Consider the following 23,448-nt stretch of genomic DNA (forward strand, 5'->3'; position numbering starts at 1 on the left):
AGGCAATTGTGCAGCTTCCTCTGGAGCCACAAAATGCTTTATACTACTTCTTCACATAGGTGGTTCTCCCCAAGACCTGTAGATATACCTTCATGTGTGAAATCTGAGAAAGTTGCATTTCCCCTTTAAAGCAAGAGGAAAGAAAATAACATTACTTATTAAAGTGGCTCAGGAGGCAACTGTCCTGTCTTTAAAAGCATTTTGTTCCCTGTAAAACCACTATTGAGTAGAGAATAAATCAAATTAGATACTATCATGTTTGTTTGCCTTTGGACAGAGCCAGGCTGGCTGATTTCCCACGGTAACCGGCTTCTTTACTCTGGACTAATTAGCTATGGCTAATTCAGAGCAGACATGAGTGCTATCGATCTTCTCATCGAACTCTCGGCAGGAGAGCAAATAAACCCATTCCCCAAAATGTCTAACTATTGCTTCGGAATAGTAGAGTTCAACAGCATTGTTGCTGTACTCTAGATGATCCACAACCTCTCTCTCTGTCATCTGAAAGTATGAAGTAGTTCACATGAAAAATGATCACAATGAGGTCTAAGGATTATCCAGACTGGCACTGATACCGTTTGACAGACGGATCAGTCTCAGCTGTATTGAAGTGGCTGCAGAAATGTCACATGCCACCAAATCAGCGCTGGTTCTTGAACAAATTCTGGGTAAGATTCTTGTAACCTGGTTACCTGGTAATCCAACAACCAAGCTGGTGTTTCCACCAGTTTTGACTGGAACCGTTGAAACAACGGACGCATCATCAATGGAGGGCATAGCACAATACACACAACACTTCAGGTCAAGGAAAACCTGCAATTTTTGGTTCCAGGTGGGAACCAGCTTTCCAGGTTCTGAACAAATTTACTTTTGGTCAGAACCAGCTTCATGTTGTTGTACAAGCCCCCTAAAGAAAGACTTTAAAACCCAGCCGAATTAAACCAAACTACCTGCAATCTATCCTGATGTGTTAACAAACCAACATGTTCGACACAAGACACGTGAATGAAAAAATACAACCAGAGTTTTTCTTTGTTTATTACAAGAATATTGATTATATTTTTGGTTTGCACTGAAACATGAAAATACAACGGTGTCTTCTAAACTAGTTTGGTTGCACAGGCATCACAACCACTCAGGCCGAACACTTCCACTTCATCCACACATTAACATAATGCAAAGCTCCACGTGAAACAGAATTACAGACACTACATCAGCTGACAAAACACACACACGAGCACTCACTCCCCAACAAATTCAATAACTTTCTGTGATGACTACATCCACTATCCACACACACATACACACTCACACACACTCACTGCTGTTTGGGCGTTACTGTTTGCAGGGTAAAAAAATAAAACAGGATTTTGAAAACACCATCTATTTCATATTGGTCATACACACTGTGTACATTACGTGACAGATACATAACGATTGTTAAACAGAACACTTAAAAGCAGTTCTTTTAACTGGCTATCAAACCTGATTGGTGAAGGAGACAAGATAAATATTTAGAGTGATGTCTTGAGTTCGTAACGACAGTAACAGATTTGATGAAATCTCAACTTAAAAATAACAAACTTGCCTCAGTTACCTCTTCTGAAGAGGTTGTGAAAACAGCTGTGAGCCATAATTACCTCTGCCAGGTAACACTGAAATACATCAAAGGGTGAAATGACAGATCAGAATCTCTCTGTTAGCTCTGCCCAAAGCTCCCACCAGACATAGATACAGACTTCTTATACTCATTAGTGTTTCCACCTCTGCTGGTGAACCGAATCTTGTTCCTAGTTCAGGGGAACGTGCCAGCAGGATGAAGAATGGAGGGGACAGCTGTCTCATGTTATCGTTTAGTCCTGTAAGTCACTCAGGCTTCATTTCCCCAGTGACTAGCAGGGCTGTCTGGCGGGAAACACTTCATCATTAAAATAATCTTGTTATGAGGTAAGCGAGAGCACAACAGCATCTCAAAGTCAAACAACACGAGTCCCACAATGCGGCTTCTCTCGATACATTAGGACTAAAATGTTACGATATACCCAGAGTATTAGAAACATTTGTTATTCTGCTGCTGTGAGAAGCAAGCTGAGCCCTTCTATGATCAAGTTAATGAATACAGTACATTAGTTATAACTGTGTAACCTGAGGCAGCAGGACTACTTCCAGGTGTGAAGCTTCACACAGTAGAGCTGTCAGTTCACCGAGTCTCTCCATCATAAGCAGCAGTTCAGATGGTCCTCACATCTCCGTTTGTGTCAGTTACCAGTCAGTGTCATTCTTACGTTGCCTCAGTTGTCCTTCGACAGGTAACCCATGTGTGCGTTGGTGAGGAAGTCACAGGTGGGGATGCTACTGACAGCCTGGTGGATGTTCATGGCTGTGATCTCTCTTGGAGCCCTGCAAAACCCAAAGTTACAAAGTTATTGTAAAACAGGCTAAAAAAATAAAACATTAACACTCAAACAATAGTAAACATCGTATTTGTTTGGGAACTATTTTCAGTTGCGGATTAATACACATTCGGCGCTGTAGAAAGGATTGACAGCAGTCAGTGAGCGCACGTGTCTCCAGTGCACATGTTCAATGTAATGATGATGCCACTCAGTGCAATGGAATAATTAACTGATGTGTTTTAATAATTTGTGGATAATGGAGCTCTGAGGCACAGAGGAATGAAAAGGAAAGACAGAAAATACTTAAGATAGTCGGATAAAGTCATAGTTAATTTTCATTGTTCAATCATCAAATCACCAACACACATGATAATTGTAGACCAGGAGGTGAGTCCACACAGTACTCCACCAAATGCAGTAAAGAAAGTTAAGTTGAGGTAACTCCCGTAGTGTCCTGAAACATTTCTTATGAAATAAAGATTTTTCTTGTTGTGGACGTGTTAATAATATTCTGAGAGGTAAACTGGTAGTTTTGGACAAAGCTTAGATATGATGAATGGAGTGAAAAATGGAGCACTAAGCAGGTTGCATGCGAGAGAGAGAGAGAGAAAAAAAAACAGAGGCTGACCTGTTCGGAGGGGATTTGGCGTAGGCCCCAGCCAGAGCTTCTCTCAGGATGTCACTGGCAAACTGTTCAGTAGCCTGCAGTGTAGACACACACACACACACACACACACACACACACACACACACACACACACACACACACACACACACACACACACACACACACACACACACACACACACACACACACACACACACACACACACACACACACACACACACAGTGATACCATTAGTCACAGAGAAACCCACTCTCTCGTACAGTACAAGGTGAAACACGCATCAATACTGTGCAGGTGTACATTTTATACACACCGTACATTCATCATTCTAGTCAAGGGTATGTTGAGGTAAAGATGAGCTACTGTAAACAGCCAACTTTTTTTTTTTTTCCTGTTCTGGCCTGTATAGTGACCGACCTTCAGGATCATGGTTTCCACTGATGGAGCGAACACGTTCTTCTCCACCTCCACTGGGTGGAAGGTTACCCCAATCTGAGAGAGACGGAGAGACATCACATGAAAATGGAGAAAGCGGTGCAGCTTCTTCTAGTTAAAAATTCAGCTGCTATAGCAGAACAATAACAACATGTTGATGGTTGTATTCATCAGCTCTCCCTGCATTTTCACTTCCAAAACCCCGGAGAGGCTCCTGACCTGCTGAGCTGTTTCGCTGACAAACTGGGCGGATGTGCACGGGCCCAGGTAGAACTTGGGCTCCGCGTCGGCCTCTTGCTCCTCCTCTTTGACCTTTAGTTTCTGGCATGGAGGAGTCACGGTGACGATGTCGACTATTTCGTCGTCCGCTTCCTCTGGTTCGGTCTTCAGCAGAGCTTGCATCTGCTCCAACCGCAGCATCAGCTCCTCGCAGCTACTCAGGGTTGTCGGGCACTCTGCGGACACATTCACATGTATTTTACACACCGTTTCACAACCAGCGGCGTCCTAGCGAAGCAGAAACAGCAACCGCAGCAGCATTACACTCCTGATGTGTGGCTGCGTGTTTGAAAAGGAAAGAGGAGAAAATGTGAGATCGGCTCTAGGGAATTATTGGCTCATTTTACTGGTTCAATAATGTGACAATTATAAATCAAGGTATTTGTGCGAAAGCAAGAGTACACAAATGCAGATTATCATATTGTCTGGCTCAGGCAAGTGTGTGACTCACAGAGCTAAGCAGCCTCGTCTCTCACCCTTTCGAGATAAAAGGCAGAATTAATGAGAACTCCCTGTGAATAAAACAACACGGCCCCACAGTGAAGCTGCACGCTGGCCACCCTCACACACTACTGGACTAACTGGTATCTGCAGAAGAACTACACCCACACATGCAACACTGAAGGGAAATATTGATCCACAAAACAGAAAAGAGTCGACTGTGAAATCACAAAAACAGGCCAAAGTAAATCAGGAGCTTTGCACCAAAAAAAACATTTACAAACTCACCAGGCTCGTTGTCGATCTGTGTGAGGATGTCCTCGATGGACTCGTCGTCGTTCTTGCGCTGGGGCTCGAGGTCAGGCGGTGTGTAGCCCCTCTGTCGGCACCACTGCACCACCTCTCTGGTCTTTGGGGGAGTGAGGGCCTGCAGGCGGGGTGAGCGGTCCAGCACGTCTTGGACGACCCGCTTCACCGCCACCGCTCGCTGAAGCTACACAGACATACGGCAAAATATATCGTGTAAACTCATTCTACAGAAGCAATTCCTAAACTCACTGGCTGTGTCCTTTCTCAGACTTTGTATCTTATCAAGAAAATGAACAAGAACCGTAAAATTGTTCAATTGGGGAAATTAATCATGTCGGTGGAGGAGAGGATATATACCCATTAATATAAAGTACGGGTAATATAAAGCTAACAGGCTAACATCAAGGCTAGTTTTCCAATAGGCTAAGATCAATGTTGACCTGTTTGAGAAGCTAACATCATTGTGATTCCCTTCATCATCATTGTCGTTGTCATACAGACAGTAACAACGGTGGTGCTGCCATTTTTGGCAGTTATCTTGAATTTAGGACAGCGTCTAATGCCGTCCTAATGTAGGATTTCTAAGTCTGGAAATTCTTCAATTCGTATGCTAAGATAAGAAAGGATTTATTCCTAAAGGCAGTTAGGTAACATGTTTCTGTAATACCAAAAATCCGGTTTGTCATCCTAATCTGAGTTAAGGTAGGATTTCCGACTTAAGAAGTGTCTGTAATGGGGCCCCAGATGTGCATACATTTTAGCTCACCTAAAATCCCTCCAGTCCAGTAATGACTAGCTTGCAGCCTCATCTTTTCCTGTCCCTGCACTGTCGAATGATGTGTTTTGAGTCCCCTAAGTAAATTAGTGACCTGTAGATATAAATAAATTGTCTGAGAGCCTTTTATAGTGGCAGAGAAGGAGAACAGACAGCTAAGACACGGGCTGGTCTGTATGAGCTATTGATGAACCCATTACGCAGAGATGAGAGGAGACAACCCGGCAGAGATACACATCTGACCAGATAGATAGGAAGACGTGAGGCAAACGGAAAGCTTGCTGAGTCAGGGGTCCAGCACAGAACAGCAAGACAGATTACACAGACAACAAAACTGCAAACAATGCAAATTATCACTGACATTACAGACGCCCTCACCCTGGAAACTGGAGAGTAACTGCTAGTAAGTGGATGCTGTCATTGTGAGATATAATGAGGTTAATTCAAACCTTAATTCAAGGACATTGCTGCACGCAGAGCAGTGAAATGTGTTCACTAGAACACTTAATCCTGAGAAAGGAGAGACCCTGCTTTCTCTTTCTGAAGAGCAGCAGAGATGCAGCCAAACATGTTCAACAAAGGCAAAACGCACAACAGGTGTAATGATTAGTCGATGAATCCATTAGTTAAAAAAGAAAGAAATGATAAAATGATCAATAAAATAGTCAGCCAATCATTTTTAAGTACATTTTTAAGCAAAAATGTCAAAACATTTGCGGGTGTCAGCTTCTTTAATGTAAGGGATTGCTGTTTTCTTTGACATTTATGATAGTGAATGAAGAGTCTTTGGGTTTTGGACTGTTGGTTGGACAAAAGAAACAATTTGAAGATGTCACTTTGAGCTCTGGGAAATTGTGATGAGCATTTTTCATAGTTTTTATTTATTTTTTTATTTCAAAGACTCAACAACTAAAAAAATCTGCATAATAATAATAATATCGAAAACTAATCACTAGTGGCCCTATAAAATCAAATCAATAAAATGCAAGACACTTGTGGAAAAAAACTGATACACTCGTCCTGTGAGCAGATCGACTCCACTGAGGCTTCATAATCACTCACAGCCAGAGGATGATGTACAGCATTCATCATCATGCACACACAACAACTAAAAGTCACCTCTGATGCTCTGCGCTTGCCAATAGTCCAGGAATAATACTGTTCTGTTGAAGAGGCACAGAATGGATGGGAGTCTTCAGCTAAACAAACAAACAAACAAACAAAACACAGAATTAAACAGCTTGAAGTGTATAAGCCCTCTGTCTGTTTTAATATATGGAGTTGGTTTTAAAGCAATTGCAGGGAAAGGTCACTCACTCTTATCCGGCACAATCAGGGGGAACTTCTTCACCACGGCTGTCAGCAGCTGCATCATGGTCTCTATGTGCTCAGTGCTGAAAAGGGAATCAGTATTGTCAGGTTTCCCCCCGAGACACTCACTGAAATGGCTGCCAGGAAGAGAAAATGGTCTACAAACCCTCCATTACATACTGGTAGCTGTGTGATAGCTTTAATACATGAGGCTACGAGATTCTTCGTGGAGTTTAGCAAGTTATAAAAATCTGTTTCTGCGTTTGCACCTTTCCTCTCAACAGGCAATAAATGATCTATCTTCCAAGAATCAGCTAATGTGCTGTTTGTTAACGCAGCATCGTGACTCGTTCTTACTTGATGAGGTCGTGTCCCGAGCTATCCGCCCCTTGCTCCTGCTTGACTGTGGTGGCTGCAGAGGCAACGTGGACAGAAGTGGGGACAGGGGCAGTCACCGGAGGGGACGGACCAGATGTGACAGCTGTGCCAGCACCTGGCTCTGTCTTCACTGTGGCGGCAGAAAAGCAAATGCAAGAGAAAGTTTCATTTCAATAAATATAAATAAATACAAGTCTGTAGTTCTTTGTATTTGAGAGGAGTGATGTATTTTCTTGTGTTTGTAGAAAAAAAATATTATTCCTTGTTTGTCCTTTTGGTATCAGTGCCAAAACTCATTTTTTGACAGTAGCGGCAATACAAAACTGACACAACGGAAGAAACTTGAGGTGGGGAATAAAAGAGGCAAAGAATGAGAGAAGAGTGGGTGGAGTGGAGATGAACCCCTCTCACCTTGTGCCAGAGGCAGGGCAAGGGAGGGGGACACCTGGCTGGCAGGACTGGGAGAGGCACCAGCTCCAGCTGCTCCAGGGGTGGTGGAGGAAGAGGAGGAGGAAGGAGTACTGGAGACTGGGCCTTTAGACACTACTATTACACAGAAGAAAACACACACACACAGGATGGATCAATGGCCCATTAGGTAAATAGGCTTAACGGTAAGATGAAATATGAGAGGGGAGGAAGATGATGTACTACAGAGAGAGGAGAATCTATGGCATCTTTGACCCTCTGTCTCAAATAACTCACACTATGCAGTCGTATCTATTAGCAAGAGACAGATAAAATGGATGAAGTTGCTGTTAGCTACTCCAGTCTTACAGTCTTCTCTTCAAATCATTAGAGAGAACAGTATTTATCATTTCAGTATTTGTTCTTCAGAAACTTGTAAGAAAATTGGCGCGCCCACAAAGCAATCGTAGTCAATACTGCATGTTTTATTCAGTGCCCTTGCTGCCTTTTATCTACGTTCAGATGCGATTTCTATTTCTGAGGTCGAGTACACAGCATCTATGTGGAATGCAGACATTCTGGTTATAACATTCTCTTCATATGAGCTCACGATGAGGCTGATTGTTGTGTTTCAGTGAGCTTCAGTCTCGGGTATGCCTACCTTTCCCTACAGGCATGAGTATGGTCTGCAGCCCTCCGGACCCAGTGCCAACCCCCAGCTGCTTGAGCTGGTTGGCAGGGATGGTGAGGACTGTCTGCTGGGAGCTGGAACCTCCAGAGTGGATCTTCAACATGCCTGCAGACAAAACACAATACATTCCAGATGAAGAGCTATTGGCAGCTGGACCTGAGCTAGATTTGTTAGAAAACACACACTCAAACTAGGTGATAAGCACACAGTGATATTTCTCTTTGCATACCTGACAGAGTAGCACCTGTCTTCCCTCCTCCTGCTGCCACTCCGCTGACTAACGAGGCTGCGGTGACCAATGACGTGCCGCTGCTTTTGGGCACACCCACCACGGTCCCCGCCCCTGCCCCCTTGGACATGCTGACCACGGGCATGTTGGTGATGCCTTTGGCAACTGTTACCACGGCGCCGGTTGAACCGGCAGCAGTCTTCGTCATTGTGGCAGAGCTGCCGGCCCCCTTGACCAAGGTGGCCACAGCCGCCTTCGACAGGCTGCCTCCAGCCGCAGCACTGGCACTCTTAGCGGCACTGATTACTGCGGCCTGGTTGGCGGCCACCAGGAGTGAGTGGTGCTGAGAGGATGACTTCCCAGCATCTCCAGCCTGCTGGGAGTGCACAGAAACACAGCTGTCAATCAGGAGACAAACACAAACACTGTCATTCTGCTCTCTTTCAATGTGCATGTCAGTCAGCTGTGCCAGGCACAACAAACATATGGAGTCCTGACACAGTTTAACTTTATAAGATATTGCTGTGATGGCAAACTTTGCTACTCTAGTGTGTACAATTACAATTATGGCTGTACATAATATCTTTTTTTACATTTTAATGTCACTTTTTAACACTTGAAGCATTACCCAAAACAATAAATTAATAAATACACACATACATTCATAAATAAGAAAATAAGTAAATAAAAATCCTTAATTTAAATTAAGTAATCCATCATCAGCAAACTGAAAATGCTTCAAAAGAGCACCAAGCGAATCGAATATGTAATATGATTTGTTTATTTTGCAACGACTTAAATGATGTAAATGTAAATCATGATGCTGGACTCAAACTACATTCACTATGTCAGGACTTTAGAGTTTGTGATAAATATCTTTTCTGCGTTCTGGTCACATTTGTTTTCGATGCCGTGCAACTCCAAGAGGGACACATGCTGATCAGGTCACCGGTTTTAAGGAATTCTCAAAGACAAAAGAGTCGACTTCTCTCACGGAGTTACCTCATCATTCAATTAACAGTCCTGAAAGGGCTGTTTTTCCAAAACTGGAAAAGCAGTGATGTATTACACTTTTGTGTTTACGTCAGTCTTTTTGAGAGCAGAGTTCGAGAGAGGGAGTGTTTTTATCCGTTACATGCTGTATACATATTTGTTTTTTTTGTGTTGCGGCCTCTAGGAAGTTGTTTTATGTGTTTCCATTTCTCAAGTTAATGAGGCCTGGCCTCTGACTCTGAAGCTGTAATCACCCAAACCCAGACCACTGCTGATGAACGGCTTAGGGCTCTTCACACACCATCTAAACTCTATGCTCTCTCTGACCTTGCTACTGCACTCATCCTGTTTTCCATGTATTCATACTGCAGTGGCAAATCATTAGTACATTTATCCCACTTTTTCATTTATCCCCTCTGCTTTAGTATATAAACAATGAAAATTCATCTGGGATTATTGCTTAGGCAGAAGAATCTAACTTCATCGCAAAACAATCCTCTATCACAAAAACACACACTGAAACAAATTATTTGTCATCGGCAAAAACAAACTTTATCTCAAACCTTAATGGAGTACTTGACAATAAAAATACCACTTAGCAAGCATAAAATAAATACTCAAAATCCATTTTAATGTTACTGCTGTTTGTCCCTTTTTAAAAGTAATTTCAAACCAGCTGTCAGGCAGAATGAAACAGAAAAACACAAGGGCTGTGAAACTCGCCTGCTGTTGGCTGGCTGCTGCTGCTGCTGCTGCTGCAGCGCTGACGGAGCCGGGGGTGGAGCTAGCAGCAGTGATGACTCCGCCCGTCATCCTCAACGTGGTAGTCCCCGGCTTGGACAAGTGGCCTGCTGCCGCCGCTGTTACCGTCTTGACAGACCCATCAGAAAGCTTCACCTGTGCACCCTGGGAGCCGCCCACCACCTGTGAATCATAGAAGATCACGATGTTGAATTAAGAATTCGAAACTAGGAGCAACCACTCACTTACGAGCCACAAGAACAATCTATATGAACATACTTAAACTGGCAAAGAAGCAAGTGAGCTGGCAGAAAATGAATCTATATCAAATCTGAAATAAATTTTCTTCCCAGACTTTGACAAACTCAAACAGTCTCAATCGTTTTTCCTACAGCGAGTACTCAAAGAGTGTGAAGAGTGCAAAGTCAAAAGGATTAAACAGCATGAGAGGACTGTCCACCCCCAGCCCAGCAGCACATAGGTGAGTCAGATTTAAACCAGCTGATGCGTGGAGTTCTTCGCTGTTACAATCAGCCACCAACTTACATATTGAGTTGAACAAGATGGAAATTAATTATGCTTTCAAACGAAATAGTAACCGTTGTCAAAGACCATGGGAGTGGACCCTGGTCTGGTGTGAAAGAAGGCCACAATAAAAAGTGATTATACCATCTTAAACTGACTTGATGATAAAGCTGCTTTCATAAAATAATCATTTGAAACAGGCTTTTATCACCAGAGAAAATTCAGATCGGAGAAACTCATCAAGTTAACTGACAGAGGGAAGTAAGAACAGCATTTTAGAAATGAGGTGGTTTAGCCATAATTATCGACTCGGATCTCTTTAATCATTAATTCTAATCTTACAATTATGGAGGAATCACAGACCCATGAAAGAGGTTTGATGACTTAGTCGATGGTGGGAAATGTCTTTGGTAAGCGGCTGGTTGATCAGGCATGTCTGTCAGTCAGTGTGTAAAATAAGACAAATTTTGTGCATGACGTCCACAGTGATTCTTGCCAACAGCCTGTCTTTATGTTCTTTATTTTTCTTTTCTTTTATTCAAAAATGTATTTCCATCAGCGTCTGCCAAAAACAGCATTAAATAGTTAAACATTTCCACCATCGGCTTAACCTGTAAACTCTGAGATTTGATAGAACGGTGGTGTCAAACTGGAAACAAAATGGGGTGACATACTGTCAAAGTTAGAGGCCAGCAAGAACAGTTCATAAAAGAAGTGGTGTGAAACTGTGAGAAAGAATGAGGTTAAAGAAAAAAAGAAAAATCAATATTTCAGTGTGCAGAGTAAACAGGACTGCCAGAGGTGTTCAGGAAGAACGAAAGCTCTTCAACTGGATCTCAAAACTGTACTGGGCTTTGTCCTGGGAGATCCGCTGATATTTACCGGCTTGTCTTTGGGGTACAAATCACAGAGAGTGCTTGTAACTATATCAGAACAGAGCTGTTAATGCTTGTGAAACAGTAAAGAGACACAAACATAACAGCAGTAACTACAGAATCGTTCCATCAGTATCACGCAGTGCAGAGGCAGCAGTAAAGTCCTGCCCTTTGTCGTGTTACTCATGCTGACCTGAGCCAGAATGGCCGCTTTCTGTCCAGCTGTCACCCGGATGGCCTGTTGGGTAACAGTTGCTGGAGATGATGCTGCGTGACCTGCCGAACTGGAGCCTCCCTGCTTCCCCGAACCCTGTGCTGGCTGGCCGACCAGAAACGTGCCCTGGGTGAAATGGGAAAAGCGGGGTTAGAGGACTGTGTAGAAATCCAACAACATATCACTTTGAATCGAGTCCAAGACACTTGCATTGACTTTGAATTAAATTTAACCGCTGGAGCCACAAAAGGCTTTATGTGACTTTTTTCACATATGCAGCAGAGCTTCCCAAGACTTGTAAAACACACTTTAATGTGCAAAATTGGTCGGTGCCCCACAAAACATTAACAAAACACACTTGCCTTTTAAAACCAATCTTACGGCTTTATTAACATGTAACTCATTATAAAATACAGAACATTTTAATAATGTGCATGATGGTTCTAAGCATGTACAATGACATCAGCGGTTTCATCTTTAATATCTCCTAATAGCTTACAGAAAATTCAATTAGCCTTCTTTGAAATCAATTAACTGGGGCTTTTGTGTGTGTCTGTGTGTGCGCGCACTAACTCTTTAGCCATTTAAGCACTATATTTGAGCACATTCGTAAAAATAACACTTAGAAGACACTCCAAACCTTGAAGATTGACCATAATTAGTGAACCCAGCCGAGATCCTTACTTTAAATGTAGGTGGAAACCTCTGCAGACAACTTCATTATGTGCTGTTGGTTAAATACATAGGCAGCGCTGATCTAAAGCTGGCTGCAGGATCAATGCTGCTGTAATGAATGTGTCTAATTAAGAGCACACCAGGCTCTACAGAAAATCCAACATTCACTAAGGAGAAGAAACCCCGTTTGCAGACTCTCTATTGCTATCGGGGGGGAAAAAAAAAAAAATCTAAAATCAGTTTTTTGTAACTGTGTTGATGACTATTTAATGGATAATGTGAAAGCATCTTCACTTCACACAGACTTCTTTAGACGCTGCTCAAAACATGCCAGCAAATCAAACACTAATGCTCTGGTGTTCAAAAATGAGAATCCACACAAAAGACATCAAAGAGAGTATTTTTATACTCGAGTACGGGTGTCTCTAAGGTTTGTGCGATAGCGTAAATGTGTTTCTACCCACCTGTGGGGTCTGTTTTAGGATGTAGGACGTGTAGGAGAGGTTGGAAGGCAGACTGCTGGAAGAGGAAGAGGAGGAGGAAGAGGAGGAGGTCTGAGAGCCCCCAGCGCCTGCAGACGAGCTGCTCTGGGACTGCTGACCTAAATTACAGACACACACACATCAGTCGCAAATCTGATAAACAATCCTGTTCTTCTTTAACCTAAATAACAGCTTCTCTTCTATTTGTTAAGTTGAGTGATTTTAAAAAAGTATATTTTACTTTACTTACAAATGAGTAATATTGGTTTACTGCGGTGGAGTTTTTTATCAACTACGGGATGCTGCTAAATCTCTTAAATCTCTTTATTTGACAGGAAGTGTTCCTGTGTGACGGATCCTAGCTTGCAGTGCACATTAAATAGACTGCAGAAAGAAATAGATGACAAGTACTGACTCACTGTCCAGGAGGTAGTGCAGCAGCCACAATCTGTGCGTCTCTGCAGAAGTGGGTTTCTTACTTTTCCCCCGAACTTTATGATGAGCCCAAAGCAACAACATTTTTAATACAGCCGTCTCCAGCTTGAGGCTCGGAGGGAAAATGTCAGGGCGAAAGTCATTTGGCTGGGACACTAACCACAGATACTGAGTCACCTACACACTCATGTATTAGTTTCAGTTGGTCCAAAACCGTTCCCAGAGCCATCAATCTCAACTGTACATGTAGGGCACAAAGAAAACAAAAGTACTGCTATAAAACCTCAAGATATATGCTATTACAAGTCTCCTGAGAAATAATGTACTAGGACATTAAATTATGACAAAGACCAAAGTTGAAGAAAATGGTTTTTTTTTCTTGGAAACACTAAAAAGTGGAGGCTGCACTATATTTTGATTTAATACTTGATATTTATGCATTCATAAAATGTGTTCTACTTGACCTGGTTGAGTAACACTATAGTTGCTAGCCAGTCTTTACCCATCTCTCTTCAGTTTGTCTGCGAGGCCTTTAAAGTGTTCAGGAAGCCCAACTCAACCCCAAGCACTTATCTGCTGGCTCATGCTCTGTGAACAGCTGCCACAGAAAATCTGCAGACAGTCAAAGAAACTCCAAGAGCTTGATGGAAGTGTGTCAAGTATGTGACTGGAACTGGCTTAATGAATATCAATTGAATATTAGTTGGTTAGTTCTTTTGCCAATGTCTGTATTTAAAAAGATGAATATAGGATTATAGGATTATAGGATTATGAGCACTCACTTGCACTGGAGGCTCGGAGGATCGCTCCCTGTGGGATGAGAAGCAGCTTGCCCTTCCCTGAGGGGTTCTTACTGTTGGTGGTCAGGTAGAGTTTGGTGCCTGGAGGCAAATTGGCCAGATTGGCCAGGTTGTTGGCTGGCAGCTGAAGAGTAGCCATCACTAAGGACATACACAGAAAGAAAAATATACCTATTTACACACCTCTGAAATTGTACTGCAAAATGAGCTTAAAGTACAATATAAATACATTTTTCCTCTGCTAGTCTTAAGTATATGTTCAAGTAACAAGCTAAAGTATATGAAACAATTATTTTTCCTAATAATAAGAGACACAATGACAAAAATAAAATGTGTTGCGTTTAATTTGTTGTGGAAGAAGTGTGTTTGAACTCTGACCTCCACTTTTGCCACCTGAACCACTGCCAGCCGCCTTGGCAGCAGCCTGCTGACCAGACATGCCACTGGCTCCACTGACGATGGCTTTAGCGACTCCCTGAGCCAAAACCTGCTTCCCTCCCATCACCTTGGAGACAGAAGGGTTGCCCTTGGCAACCAAAATCTGTCCACTGCTGATGGCAACCTGTTTGACTGCAGACTGAAGCGTTGAGCTAACAGGAATGCCTAACATCTAGAAATGAGACAAGTGTCATATGGAGTTTTAACACATTTATATCTCAGCACAATTTAAATGTAAATGATTTGAGGTACTTCTGTGCGGCGCTGCGTGAGTATATGCATGAGAGACTGACCTTGCTGGTTGTGGCCCCTGAAGGCCCTCCTGCCTGTTTCTGGGCCGACATGGAGATCATGTGACCTCCTTTCACTGCGACAAACTGGTGCGCTGCCGTAGCGGCAGGTTGCTGCTGGCTGGTTACTGTGGAAACCATCTGCTGCTGCTGTGTTGAAACTTCCCCTGGCTCCTGCTTGATAATAACCTGCACAAGAAGTGGAGTGCACATGGTGAGAAGGATGAGAGCAGGATGGCCACGCTGCCACAAGCCACAACAGGTTGGTAATATTGCAGCTGTTATCACGGGTGTTTAATATGATCCATTGTGACCATAAAATTAAGTGACCGTTTGATTTCAACAGGCTACAGACAGAGTGAGAAGAGATTTGTGGCTTAAGACAGATTTTTTGAAAATCAGCATCATCATTTATTCATCATGGAGATGTTTTAATATTCCCCATCTGCCCTGGCCTTTAGTACTACAGCAGTTGCCGGCAGCCTACAACAGTGTACACTAGCAGCCAATCAGAGCACCTCGGTGATAAAACTGAAATTTTTGTAGAAGGATGCGTTTTTCATTCTTTGTGGATAATGATGAGATGATGAGCATGCGGGAGTGGGAGGATTTTTAGAGCGGGGTATTGACACTGACTGAAACAGAAACCATGCAATTCTCTCTGCGACGCTCCCCTCACACCCCCCTCCTATCTTCAGAACGATGTCCCATTTAAATAGCTTGCCAAGGCACTCACATCTGCTGAAGATAGCAGCCTGGCCTACTATTAATACCACCCTGCTTTGTTAAAGATACAGATACTACAGGGACAGACTATATTCACATTGGAAGGAACAGATCAGTAAAACAATGATTAAGCTCATAAGAAGGGTGACACTGTTTAGCCTCTCCCGACTCACCTTCACCCCGGATGAGAGGAAGGTGCCAGTGTGAACTTTGGGGGCTGGAGAGCGAGTGCCTTGAGCAGCAGACTGTTTGGCGGAGGGGCTTCCTGTGGAGTGATTTACACACAAAAACACACACAAATAAGTCACAGAGGATGTTGAGTGTACTGGTGATAGCTCGCTGCAGCTGCTGCCATCCTTTTCCACAGACATCAAGGCCTTTGTGGTGTGAGGTGACAGCTTCATGCCAGGATTGCTCAGCGTGGGCGTCGAAGCCGAAGCTCCGGTTGCTGCATTTACCCGCAGAGCCGAGAACTGCTAAAGTTTCGTTCTCACCTACTGCATTAAAATCTGTTTCATCCCGGGATTGGTGAATCAGCCAAAAACACCCACATCAGCCTCATCCAGCTTGATAAAACATCACTTAATAGCACTCCAGCCCTGCTGCCAGTTCTTGTGGAGGAAGTGTGGGAGTGGCTGAGAGCGGGTGAGCAATCTAGGGGAAAGAGCTCTTAAGTGGAATATGAACTGACGCTGCTGATGTGAAGAAGTAAATGCAACAGCCTTGGTGATGTAAGATGACTCTGTCCGCGATGGGTGACGCACACTTCAAGTGCACACACACACTCCATCTTTCCAGATAATTGCACACCTTGTTTACGGGGAACTAGACACACACACACACACGCACACAAAGCTTGATGTGAGCGTGGGGTCTCATCGTCCTAATATGGCAATGAAACACAGCAGCTCGGTCGCCATGGCAACCTCTCATCCTGCTGGCTCACCGAACGTCATACTTTGTGAGTGCAAATCAGGGACAAAAGAGTGAGAAGGGAGTGAGTACAAAGCTGGATAAGAAAGTTAAAAGAGGTTAAAGAGGACAAGTCGGAAAAAAAGGTCCAAAATAGAGAAAGAGTCTAAAGGGTATTGTTCATCATCTGTTCTGCTATAGAGTACATTCCTCACAGCCATTTTTATATTCTATGTGGGCGGCTCAGACACTGCTTCTCGATATTTGTTGCAGGTCCACTTCCGAATTCAAGCGGCACTTTGACACCGAGTAGGAGACGCGTACCTGCGGAGGCGGCGGATGAGGAAGCCATGCCGATAACCTGGCCCGGCTTGTCGACAATGATATAAGGGTTGTTGAGCACTGATGAGGAGCTCTGCTTGCTGTGGACAGGGGTTGAGGTGGTGGGCGTGCGAGGCAGCGGGGAGTGGCTCGGGGTGGAGATGGGCGACCCTGCGGGGAGAAAGTGCACGGACTATTAGACGAATAATAATCTGTAAGAATGTTTTTTACAATTAAATGAGGGTTGGGTGAATATTATTTTAACTCAGTGAAACAACAGGCAATGTGTACAACTACATCAAACCACACACATCATTTTTAGAAGCAGCTTTGCTACGGGTTTTCAAAACTTCGTGCAGCTTCTTTGGCAATCTGAATATATGAAAAGTGTAATTCGGTATATAAACATTTAAATGACGTCTATTCTTTCCCCTCTTGTTGCCCTTTGTACCACCAGTCTACCAGTGATATCGTTCTGTCCACTGCCTCTATTTTCCATTTTCACAAAATGTCTTAATCATGAGGAAGGAAGCATGAAAAGCTTTGGAAAGTCTCATATAAAAATGCAAAGTGGCCACTGGGTGGAGACATTTACCTGAAACTATTTTACAGCTCATGGTGATTGGTTGGAACGATTTCCCGGGAGACTCGGCAGGGCTCGGCGGCTGACCCTGTGGGATGATCTTACAGCTGGCTGTGATGGGCTGGAAGGCTGAGTTGCCATGGGAACCCAGAGTGATCCTGTCGCTGGCTTTGGGCCGGGTTGGGGTGCGTTCACCAGCAGTGAGGCTGGAGCTGTGGCCACCTGCAGACCTCCCCATCTCTGCTTTGATGAATGCTAGAAGGTAATAGGAGTGAGTGTTTCAGTTGAACTGGTTTGGAGCAAGAAGATGCTACATTGTTTAAGCGATAAAATATAGATACACTTTTTTTTCTATAAGGACAAATGTTTCTGTGTGTGTACCTTTGTCTACACTGGGCTCATGTAAGATGGGAGAACTGGAGCGTCCGTAACTTTGGGTCAAGGAGGCGGCCGACATGGGGCTGGCCGCTCTGTGAGTCACCTTGGAGGAAGAGGGCTGAGGGATGTAGTCGTCCCCAAGAGAGTTCCTATGGAGCTCCACATCAACCACCTGGAACAAATATAGCTCAGCATCAGAGTAAAGCTCTGAGAAAAAACACGCCACTGCAGGAAACAGAGTGAACATTTACAACTTACAGTTTCTGCCCCGAGTGTCTGCAGACCAGTGTATGTTCTGTCCAGCTGTTGGGAAAGAAGATGAAGAAGAAGAAGAAGAGAGGTTAAAAACTGAAGACTTCCGAGTTAAAATAATTGTTGTTAAGTCCACTAAATTACACTCATGATAATTGCTGCCTTCAAATAGGGTCGTGTTCATTGAGTTCATAAGAGGACCTCTTATCTCAAGAGTGAAAAATTTACTGAGAAGCTCTGAGTTCACATGTTGTGACGTGTTTGCTGATGTTTTCAGAAATGGTGGAGGCCATGGAAGTTGTTAATATCTTGCCGTTTTAATTGTAAGAGGTTTTTTTTTTCTTTCTTCCCCGATGGCGTTGGAATAAAAGTAGGTCAACATCTCTTGTAAAACAGTGAAGGATGACAAGAGAACAATGAGGAGACTACTGGCGTCCTTGTTGTCTAGCAGCCGGGTTCTCATGACTTAAACACCTGAACGCCAAGCGTACTATGTTGGCAAACAACACATACCTGTTCTTATTAAGTTTGTTTTTAAATCCTGTAATGTTCAATGTTTGGTAATGTGTCCACACCAGTTAGGTAGATCAAAGTCTGCAACTTCAAGAGACAATAAATTACTACTAGTGTCTAATTTATAACTGCCTGTAGCAGGACAGGAATCATCACAAAGGACATCACAGACATATCAGGAGGTCTATAAGAGGCTCAGTTAATTGTGCATGTGGAAAAATACTGTGTCTCTCATTAGAAGAGGAAACCAAGCAGAGTGGTGATGTGGTCTGTGATCCGGTCTGACCTTCAGCTGGTGGATGATGTCAATACGTTTGTTGCGAGGGTCTTTGAAGTGGATCTGAATCCTCACAGGAAACTCGCCCCAACCGCGTCGTGTTAAATGAAAGGGAGGCTCGCTGAGAACAGACACATTTAGAAAGCCTTATGTAATGTCATCAAAACACACACACACAAAAAAAAATAAATCTATAGAAGTTGTCATAATGAAAAATCCTAAAAGAAAAATCCTAAGCTCCCGCCCTGGCTTCTGACTAAGACTGAGTTAATAATCTCTTAAAATCAATGACTTGAAGGGCTCTTCTCCTCCTTTGAAGCTCGAGGTTTTCATCCCCACAGAGCAGAAACTGATCTGACTGCCCTCGTGTGTGTGTGTGTGTGTGTGTGTGTGTGTGTGTGTGTGTGTGTGTGTGTGTGTGTGAAGTATAAACACTATGAGTGAGAAATTTTTCTTGTTCCCCGACTTTCATTCATCCCGTCACATCTACATTCAGGCTGTGTCGAGAGTCAGCAGAGACGACTGGGCCTGCCCGAGGTTCACTGGGAATCAAGACTCGAGTCAGTCGGGAGGGTGGGGGGGTGGGGGGGGCTTACGAGCGGCTGCTACGGCAACGTGAGCGCCTTGTCAGCTCAAACAGCCAGTAGGCTTCGAGCTCAGGATGAGAAGTGCTGACTGATGAAAGAGATCATTTATTCAGAAGCCACGGGCAAACTCAAATCCTCTGCCCCCCCCTTTTAGACGGATGAAATCTGAAAACGACTTAATCACAGAACTGCAGGCCCCGAAGTCCTCCGAGCAATTCATAAACGAACACCACACATGTTTGTTTCTCAGAGCGAGTAGCACCACGTGTGTGACTGAGGTGTGCCCACGTTGTTGTTGACTTCTAGTCTGACTCATCATCTGCTAATTACCATCACAGACCCCACCTACTGATGTTTGTCTACAATCTGGATACTGACGCGATGTGTTTTCATTGTTTTTGCGTAAATAAAAGCCACCGGCAAGATTTAACTGAAGTATCACAGACGGAGAGAGACGAGTGTTGCTTTTTCTCTTTCGTCTATGATTGACGGATGACCTGCGTCGTCACATATCCACAAGGGGGCACTGTTTATTCAAGGATTCTCAGTCTGTGTGACACAATGTGACTGTCAGCAGACTGTTTTTGCACTCAGAGGCTGAAGTTGTCCTGAATTAAACACCAGCTGATGATTAAAACAGTCTTTTTAGCATCCAGGTGCTATTTTTCCACAATTGTTTCTTCACCTTGGCAGGTGGCCCATGGAAAGAGGTGCGGCAAACTACTAACGTAGAATAATAATATAAGGTGAGAAGCAACATTGTGTCTAGGGCAACAAAACATCATGAGGGAAGATCTCACTGGAACAAGTTTGTCCCTGTCTGTGCAACTTCTCTTCTTGCCTGAGGTAACCGCATAAAAACAGCACCGAGAGCAGCCCTACCCCACTCACACCGTCTACCTCAGATATGTAGAAAAACAGACCAGGACCAACCTGACTTCCACCAGGTCGTTGGGTTTGTAGCTGGGGTGCAAAAAGAACCAGACTTTCTTCACAAAGTGGTCGATGCTGGGCTCCCTCCTGGAGCCCCTGACGTACACCATCCACTTGTGGGTCGACTGGTCGTTTTCTTCCCGCTTGTCAGGAGGAATGTACCTGAGGGTGTGAATGAATGAAGGAATACATTAATCTGAAACACAATGCTCATTGCCACTGCAGTCCTCTTGTATAACACATAACACGCCACGAAGTAACAGCAAAACAACAATGAGGAAGTGAAACAGGACAATGAACATCAAAATAAAAATAGCAGGCGACAGGAAAGCCAAGACTACATTCTCTTGTTTTCTTTTTTATAAGAAGATAAAACATTTTTACGACTTTGTACCAAAGAGACCAAGAGGAAAAGCAACCAGGGGGAATGAAAAGTAAGCCCCAGTAAACAGTAGGGATAATGTATATCGATTTGGTGATTTGTAGCCATTAAAACAAACAAAAGTTCAATTTAAAACAAATCAGATCATCAGAAACAAGCCACCAATGATCGGTAAGTGGAAACACTTCAACGCAGCTTCACAAAGAGAACGACTGACAATCAATCACACGTTCGTCGACAATCTGGGTCAACTTAAACTCGTCTGATCCCATCCATCGTTTATGAACGTCTACGACTGCTGTGCCAGGTTTAAGCCTTCCCACAGGAGAAATGATTTTCCCATTTAACCCTCCGAGACATTCAGTGAGCGTGGGATACAGTACACGTGCCTCGTCAATCATGATTTCCTAGAATTAACATTTGATTCGTGTTACACTGAACCGAGTGGACTCGAGGAAACTGTCAGTCATCTGGATCCACTCGGGCCCAGGGGAAGATAAATGAAGTGAGCAGGCGTACTGCAACGAGACTGGGCTTGCAGAAAATCTGAATTATTGCTCGCTCTCCGATGCACAGTCGTGCAAAAACGAGACAAATTCAACGAAGACTCTGGGCTTTGAAAAACACATAAACACTCGAGCGCAAAGTTACTGAAGGAGAGGAATATTTGTTCTAGAGAGGCAGGAACTCAAAATGATAAACAACGCCTTTAGTGACACATCAACAAACAGCTATTTTTGAGTTTGTACTTGAGGAAAAGACTCCCATCAGTATTTTGAGTCACTTTCGGTGCCATGTCTATATTTCAAAGGATGTTCGATACTTTAAATCATTCGGTTATGATGTTTAAATGGATACAACAATATCTATTAGGTACCTAAATGCTGAAAAATGAAGTCAGTGTGTGTTTTATAACTCAATAACACCTCTCAGCTGATCTCAAACTGTAAATTAGGAATATCGACACGTTTGCCAGATAAGATCTTTAAGGTTTTCAGAGAGATCGATGAGAATACAAACACTGACACAACGGCTCTGAATTCATTTAGATAAAGGGATGCATATTTGCTCCTAAATGCTCCCAAATTGGAAAGACCTGCTCGACAACATACCGCGCCAGACAGACGACTGAGTGAGTCAAACTTTTTTGCTCGTCTCTGTTACATACTTGGACACGTTTCCCACTACGATTGTCTTCTTCGCGTAGAGTCTCGAGGCCTCGCTTCCAGTCGTGTGGTATGTCACCCTGTGCTCTGACGACGGCACACCGAATGTATCCTATGACAAGTAACAGAGAACACGTCATGATGAAGAATGAAGATGAAACATTAACGTCTATACGGCATTCATATAATCATCACGTTCAACTCACTTTTCCTGTATTGCGTCCGGGTCTGCGCTCCTGCCTGCTGCCGTCCTCTCTCCACGCCGCCTCTCCATCCCTCTCGGCTCCCTCCCCTTGCTGTGAGAGGGACTCGGACTCGGAGTGGGCCAGAGAAGGCGTGTCGGAGCCCTGGTTGAGGGGGGAAGAGGAACGGGACGGGGACTCCAGGAACCGGCGGATGGCTGGATGGTTCAGCACGGCGGGGTCGCTCTTGGAGGCATGCTGGGAAACAGAAGAAATGGAGGTTATTGTTATTCTACCACACAAGTGTCTTAGAGCAGCTGATTGCTGTCTGTGTAAAGCGAATATACCTCTGGGAGTCTCGTTATTCCAGCATTGGCATAGTAATTGGCCACTATGCATGCCCTGAGCTTGTCCATCATCCTCCTGGCTTCATTGAGCCGCTGCAAAACAATGTGGAAGAAAAACAATAAACCAAAACATGCTGTACAATCCTGTCAGTGCCTTTCTGCATCACACACGTTTACTCCATTACTCACACAAAACAAGTGAAATGTAGTGTACTGTAATGAAGTATCATCCAGTTACCTGACTGATCACATCTATCTCATGCTCTTTGTTCTTCATCTCCAAAGCAAACTGCTCCCTGATGATGGTCTCAATCTTCTGCACTGCTGCTTCTCTGGCTAAAAACAAGCAGGATAAACACATATTGACGACCAGGGATCAGCTGGGTACAGTTACTTGTTAGCTGTCACAACATGTAAAGCAGGTGTCTCCAGGTCCAGAGCATGTACTTACCATTATGTTCCGCTGCTTTGTTTCTCTTACTGTTTTGGACTAGCGAAATGTCCTCATAGTCGGGGTCACTGCCTTCTATTTTCCTTTTAATTCCTGACATGGCTGCCTGTGAAGAGGGGTATATATTAGGACAAATGCATATCAAAACAGCTAACGTTAGCTATGCTCCCTATGGCCAGTTGTGATGGTGCTTAGCATCGATTTAGCCGGCTAGCATAAGAGCAGCTAACTTTAGCGCTGCCTAGCTAGCTAGTTACGCTGCTGTACAGTAAAGTTACAGCTATCTCTGACTGTTTGCAAAACCATAGCCTTCACGAAGCTCGTGTAAATAAAAACATTCAACGTTACCATACCAGGCTTTCTTTTTGCTAGGAGAAATCCGCGCCTGTCGTGCGTGCAGCCGGTAGCACTGTAACGTTAGCAACGGCTATCCTTGTTTAGCTAGCGTTAGCACACATTTGTAGACACCGATTCATTTTAAATGCAGACTTACTGGAGTGCCCCGACGCTGCGGAGCAACGTTTCTCCGTGAGGCGTGTGTTTCAATTCAACGAGAGCCTGTCCCGTGCGTTATACTACCTCCATCTTACACACTTGTGTTTAGTAGATTTTGCTAAAATCTCGAGGTGGATAAGTAAGCTAGCTAAGCAGTAGACAGTGAACGTTAGCCTTGCAGTTCAGCAAAACGG

General features: G+C 43.8%; 1 protein-coding gene across 4 annotated transcripts; it reads right to left on the reverse strand.

Annotated features, from left to right (window-relative positions):
- Positions 1 to 1,020: 1,020 nt before the first annotated feature.
- yeats2 (YEATS domain containing 2) lies at positions 1,021 to 23,420 on the reverse strand. Of its 4 annotated transcripts, none has more exons than XM_084369376.1 (30): positions 23,253 to 23,420; positions 22,760 to 22,865; positions 22,547 to 22,644; positions 22,309 to 22,401; positions 21,986 to 22,219; positions 21,782 to 21,891; positions 20,232 to 20,393; positions 18,721 to 18,832; positions 17,928 to 17,972; positions 17,673 to 17,841; positions 17,304 to 17,546; positions 16,712 to 16,879; positions 15,649 to 15,740; positions 14,753 to 14,938; positions 14,400 to 14,631; positions 14,004 to 14,162; positions 12,769 to 12,905; positions 11,609 to 11,755; positions 9,998 to 10,198; positions 8,282 to 8,654; positions 8,023 to 8,157; positions 7,365 to 7,496; positions 6,933 to 7,083; positions 6,582 to 6,658; positions 6,384 to 6,463; positions 4,469 to 4,673; positions 3,680 to 3,915; positions 3,443 to 3,517; positions 3,025 to 3,098; positions 1,021 to 2,400 (listed from the first exon to the last, which is right to left on the reverse strand). In XM_084369376.1, the coding sequence occupies exons 2-30, from the start codon at positions 22,857 to 22,859 to the stop codon at positions 2,292 to 2,294; spliced, it is 4,335 nt and encodes a 1,444-aa protein (XP_084225502.1). In that variant the 5' UTR covers positions 22,860 to 22,865; positions 23,253 to 23,420; the 3' UTR covers positions 1,021 to 2,291. The 4 variants fall into 4 exon arrangements, with proteins under 4 accessions (XP_084225502.1, XP_084225500.1, XP_084225501.1 ...); XM_084369374.1 differs by having other exon boundaries at positions 7,365 to 7,499; positions 23,253 to 23,419; XM_084369375.1 differs by lacking the exon at positions 23,253 to 23,420 and adding an exon at positions 23,113 to 23,210 and having other exon boundaries at positions 7,365 to 7,499.
- Between the last annotated feature and the right edge of the window lie 28 nt (positions 23,421 to 23,448).

The sequence above is a fragment of the Pagrus pagrus genome, assembly GCF_965226575.1.
Source record: "Pagrus pagrus genome assembly, chromosome: 12".
In the NCBI taxonomy this organism is placed as follows: domain Eukaryota; kingdom Metazoa; phylum Chordata; class Actinopteri; order Spariformes; family Sparidae; genus Pagrus; species Pagrus pagrus.

Bases quoted from the DNA above. Each gene is read 5' to 3' on its own strand.
- yeats2 (XM_084369374.1), bottom strand. From the start codon at position 22,859: ATGTCAGGAATTAAAAGGAAAATAGAAGGCAGTGACCCCGACTATGAG. The intron at 6,464-6,581 runs GTGAGTGACCTT...TTGTTTGTTTAG, and splicing joins CCTGATTGTGCCGGATAAGA to CTGAAGACTCCCATCCATTC. The intron at 3,518-3,679 runs GTCAGGAGCCTC...CGTCTCTCTCAG, and splicing joins TCAGCGAAACAGCTCAGCAG to ATTGGGGTAACCTTCCACCC.